Below are 5,283 nucleotides of genomic sequence, written 5' to 3'. Positions count from 1 at the left end.
AACAAAGGCATTGAACCCAAACCTCGTTCATAATAATTCAGCTTTAGTTGACTCTCATAATAAGCTTAACTTGATCCGCGACGAGTAAATATTTCACGAACGAAAATATTAAATTGTACACTGTCGTTTAAAGTTTCCGATGAAAACAACTTAGTATCTCCAAATCCCGCGATTGTGTGTTTATTGTTCCCGCTAAATGATGGAGTGTTAGCACAATGCAAGAAACATGTATATTACAAAAAAAAAAAAAAAAAAAACACGCTGGAAACTAGTGAGCGCTTTCGAGATGAGGTAACAAGTCTGCCGGGAATAAACAACTTTCCGCGTCTCACTCGGGGAAGCGTGGAAATGAAAATAACTATCGCGATTGATGTTTAGCTCTCCGAAGTACAGAGACGAGCCGGGCAAAGTTTATCGGCGTAAATATTATTTGTTGACTGCTGGGTAAATGTAGTGGCGTGCGACTTGCTGGAATACACTGGAATAAATAATGTCATTTAACATTTTCCCTTCTTACCGTGTCAGAGAGAGAGAGAGAGAGAGAGAGAGAGAGAGAGAGAGAGAGAGAGAATAAATGAAGATATGGGTGAACTGGTAAATCAGTGGTTCCTGCAGACAAATTTATCGTTCCATTGCACTCACATCTTCAGGCTGCACGTGCCGGCTAGGGCTGGTCCCTGAAGTGCGGCGCAGACCGACTGGCTCAAAGGGAGCTTTTCGAGCGCCTCGCTGCCCGCCTCACGCCGGCGACTCTCATTAGGAACATCTGAAACGGAAGCTTGCCGACACTTTTCATCACCGAGACACACACTCCTCTGATGGCTCCAGCGCAGCATGCACCACCACTGCCTGAGGGCGGCTCGCCTTGGTGTAAGCGACGTAGGTCAAATAAACAAGGCATATGATTTAAAACATTTAATAATCAGTCACTGATAATTTGGCATTAGGCTAATGATATGTACATTGCTCTTGGTGGGTTGGGCGGCTAGGGCGCAGACCTGTGGCAGGTGGCGGGTGGCAGGGTGGCAGGCTGCAGGTCCCGCCCAACAATGAAGCTCTCGCCGGCCGCCGCGCAGCACAGCCAACGAGTAATGGTCACCTGTTTGCGCTAACTCCACTGACATTGACTAAACAGTTTAGCCTAAATTTAAAATCATGGGGAAAATATTTTCCGTCACTGAAGAAAATCAATAAATATTCTCTTACAAAGAAGAATAAAAATCAATAAATATATTTATATTCAGTATGTACAATTTACATCCATAATTTGTACAGCCTCTTCGTCACTATGGTGAGGTAACACATCACAACACATAACTAACGGAGCTCTCTCACTGACAATAACATCGATTCAGTTTGTATTATTTAGAATCAACACGGAGACGCAGTGTGCGGGGAGGGACAGGTCCCGCGCGGCCCGACGGCCAGTCCTCACTGCAAAGTGCGGCCTGCTCGCCGCAATATGAGCCTTTGATCCTTACTAAACCCGCCAAACTGGATCCCTCATGCACCACGCTGGCCGCTGGTCGGGGCGGGCTAAGGGACTGAGGGACTGAGGGCCGCAGGCTTAGAGTGGACCATCGTGATATAAAGTGGCATCAACACCTGCAATTTTATGCTGCTTATTTGCACCGCTAATATCGAGGTGGAGCGGAAGAGGAGTTGAGAGTGCTTGGGTTTTGATTTCACTTTGACGTGGGGGGAGGGCGGGTCCCCTACACGAGGGAGGAAAGTGTGGGTCTGACTGGGGTGGGGGCCTGAACGGTGGTGGAGTAGCCCGAGGTGACGGGAGGGTAGTAGAGGGAGTATGGAGGGAGTGCGGGCTGAGGGGGAAGGGAGGAGGGCGGAGGCGGCGCTGGAGGAGTGTGGGCAGCTTCAGCGGAGGAGGAACCGTCGTGGTACAGGATGGGCACACGCACCAGGCGCTGGGCCGCGTGAGCCATGTTCGCCGCCTCCAACTCTGCCGCCAGCTGCCGCTTCCACTTGTTGCGACGATTCTGAAACCATATTTTGACCTGCGTCTCTGTGAGGTGCAAAGAGGCGGCCAGGCCCGCCCGCTCCGACGACGACAAGTACCGCTTCATGTCGAATGTGCTTTCCAGCTGGAACACTTGAGACCGCGAGAATACTGTTCGTGTTTTCTTCTTACGCCGCTTTCGATCTTCCTCAGCTTCGTCGGGCCCACCGGCGGTCGTGGACCCCGACGCGCACCCGATGCCTCCCTCGCCGTCCCCCACCCGGTGGTCGTCTCGTGAAGGGGTTGGGGGTGAGGGTGGGGGGGAGGGGGAGCGAGGTCCGGGTGAGGGCGAGCGAGATCGAACCACCTCCACAGGGGCCTCGCTGCTGGGGCTCCCCAAGCCGCCGCCGGAAGGGGACTCTGTAAGACAACACACCACGTCACACACTCAAAACTCACATAGGCACACTAACACTGACAACACTGCTGCTCTAACAAGCCTGGAAATGACGTGCTAATATTGGCAACCAAACTCTGCCAAGGGAGGCAGTCACTCCATGTAATTCCTGAGTTATGTTAACAAATATTCACTTGCAGATTCACTCTTTCTCTAACCATCCTATCCCTTCACGCCTTCTTCCTCTCTCCCTTCCTTGGCGCCTTTCTTCCCTCTATTCCAGATGGCCTCGCTTCTACTGCTCACTTTACCTCCTTCCGCAGTAATCTTTTGCGTCTTATTTCCTCTTAATAATATATAGTTTTCTTTTGTATTTTCTTATACTTAAAGCACCTTCCTTAATTTGTTAGGAGCGCTAATACCAAGCCAGCGAACACCGGTGATGGTTTAATGTGGCGGCTGATGCCTTGCACGATTTATATTAATCTTACATAACAAATCTTGCCTCGAGAAATTATGAGACTCTGAAAGAAAGTATCGCTCGCGGTTGTTCAGAAAAGATTGAGACGTGTATAAGACACGCGCATTTACACAATAAAACCTTAAGTGAAATGAAACGCATGCAGCAGCTGGATTTGAGTACAACAAAGAGCAGACAAGGGGAGAAAAATAAGAGCGTCGCCAGTGAGGCAGTAATAATAGCAGCAGTAGAAGAGAACCATGATTCATTTGCTCGGTGCCGCTCTGGAGTGGCGCTTAGTGTGCACGGGAGTGAGAGGAGGAGAGAGGAGTGAGAGAGGGGAAAGAAGAAGGGGGAGTAGGGGAGAGCAACTCGAGCAGACAAGCACCAGTGTTCCCTCACTCATCACCCTTGTAATACACCTTACTACCTAAAATCTGCGTCCGCGCGTCTTCTGTTTGGCCTCGGCTGTTCATTTCCTTTCGAGATAATGATAAAAGTAAAGCCGTGTAAGGAAGCCTAAGGACAAGTGTGGCGCTCAACAACAGGAAGCGCCGCAGAGACAAATTGGAACAAGGCAGCACGCGGCCTAGGATAAAACTCCGCCGCTCGTGGAAGCTTAAGTCGAGAATGAGTGGTTTCGAACTTTCCTCAAAGCGAGACAGAGGTACGAGTTTAAACAGCGCCCGTCAAATCTCTCCAATGTAACACAATCCCTGACACGCTCCCGTTTTGGCGTCGGCTTCCTTTGTTGAACGGCGAGCTGCATTGTCCCTAGCAGCCTGCCCTCCACCAACTAATGGCTCAATTTGCCTCAGCTCATCAAGACGCGAGCCTACCCCTGCGAAGGGTGATACCGGGAGCGCCGCGGTACCCAGCGGTGGGGAAGGACCGGAGCGAAGTCGATGGTTGGGGAAACGAACGCGGTGGAGGGCTGCCATTACTAGGATTAATCCGCGTAAGTGCCCATTGTTCGCCAATCACACGCTGTGGGAGGCGCGCCAAAGGAAAAGGCGCTAAAATTCAAAAAGAGGAAACTGTCTTTTGATCGCGTCCTCCACAATACTAACGCTTTGAAGTGAGAGTGGCATTTAGGGATTTCAGATTACGGTGCAGATTTTGCATTCTCTCAATCGTTCACTTTAATGAGCGTCTTCGTATTATTTATCTTCATTTTGTAAACTGCGATGTGAGCTTTTAAAGGAAGGATGAATAGCGCGAGGATAATGAGAATGCCGTAAAGTGGGTACCTCTCTCTCTCTCTCTCTCTCTCTCTCTCTCTCTCTCTCTCTCTCTCTCTCTCTTGTCGATCTTATCAGGCGTGTCCCTCCCTCAGGTTAGACGGCACTGAAGCCCCACAAACGTAGTGCTGGCCAGAGTAACAACGCAAAAGAACTACATACTTAAACACACACACACACACACACACACACACGTCTCTCTCAGCCTTCTAGTGCCTCTAATGACGCCAGCTGTCCTCAGACCCGGGTTGCTGTGAGCCGGAGACACCAAATGAAGGACAGCAAAGAATCAGCACCACCATCACCATCACCACCACCACTATCGCTGTCGCTACCACCGCACCGCCATACAAACTTCCTTCCCGCACCACCACCACCACCACCACCACCACCACCGCCAGGCGAAGCAGGAGGAGCGCCGTAACCAAGAGATAAGACCCTCGAGATAACTTGACGAGGAAACTACACCCGGATTTGTTTTACGTCCGGTTTATGATGTTGCGACACACACACACACACACACACACACACACACACACACACACACACACACACACGCTCGCGCGCGCGCGCGCGCCGTCTAGTTTTATGGAAAGCGAGGAAGTGGATACAAAGGGAAGGATGAAGACAGTGTTAAGATGCGCCTCTACCACTCTCTCTCTCTCTCTCTCTCTCTCTCTCTCTCTCTCTCTCTCTCTCTCTCTCTCTCTCTCTCTCTCTCTCTCTCTTCCGAGCGCCCTATCGAACCTGCGTGCCTGTGTGCGGTTCTCTGCTCACAAGATCCTCCAATCAAATTTCATGGACGCTGAAGGATTTGTTAATTATTGATATATATAAAATGTTGGCACGATCTCTCTCTCTCTCTCTCTCTCTCTCTCTCTCTCTCTCTCTCTCTCTCTCTCTCTCTCTCTCTCTCTCTCTCTCTCTCTCGTCATTCACTTTGCGTCTGTTCCCACTTTTCCATCTGTATCTCTCTCCTCAGTCATCCTCCTCCTCGTCATTAATTTCCTCGTACATTCTCATTTTTCACCTCCTCTCCCTCCTACTCTTCTTAATTTTCTCCTGCGGCAGAGTTCAGGGGAATAAATTGGCAACAATCTTGCAGAAATTGCTGGCGCTGCTGCACCTCGCCGAATCATTCCTAAATTGACACATCAAAAGTCAGCCGCTCCCCGGATGAAAAGTGTCTGGGGGTGGAAAATAGCGAGCGTCGGAGAGTTTTATTTCG

General features: G+C 50.2%; 1 protein-coding gene across 1 annotated transcript in view; it reads right to left on the bottom strand.

Annotated features, from left to right (window-relative positions):
• Positions 1-902: 902 nt before the first annotated feature.
• The window catches only part of LOC135105774 (homeobox protein HMX3-like), a 15,432-nt gene continuing 11,051 nt past the window's right edge, over positions 903-5,283 (bottom strand). Inside the window, exon 3 of the mRNA XM_064014246.1 lies at positions 903-2,377. Coding sequence (XP_063870316.1) covers positions 1,716-2,377 — 662 coding nt within the window. The 3' untranslated portion in view covers positions 903-1,715. The remainder of the gene's footprint in view (positions 2,378-5,283) is intronic.

Source organism: Scylla paramamosain, chromosome 12 (assembly GCF_035594125.1).
Source record: "Scylla paramamosain isolate STU-SP2022 chromosome 12, ASM3559412v1, whole genome shotgun sequence".
NCBI lineage: Eukaryota > Metazoa > Arthropoda > Malacostraca > Decapoda > Portunidae > Scylla > Scylla paramamosain.
This window is presented reverse-complemented; position numbering and strand designations above follow the sequence as displayed.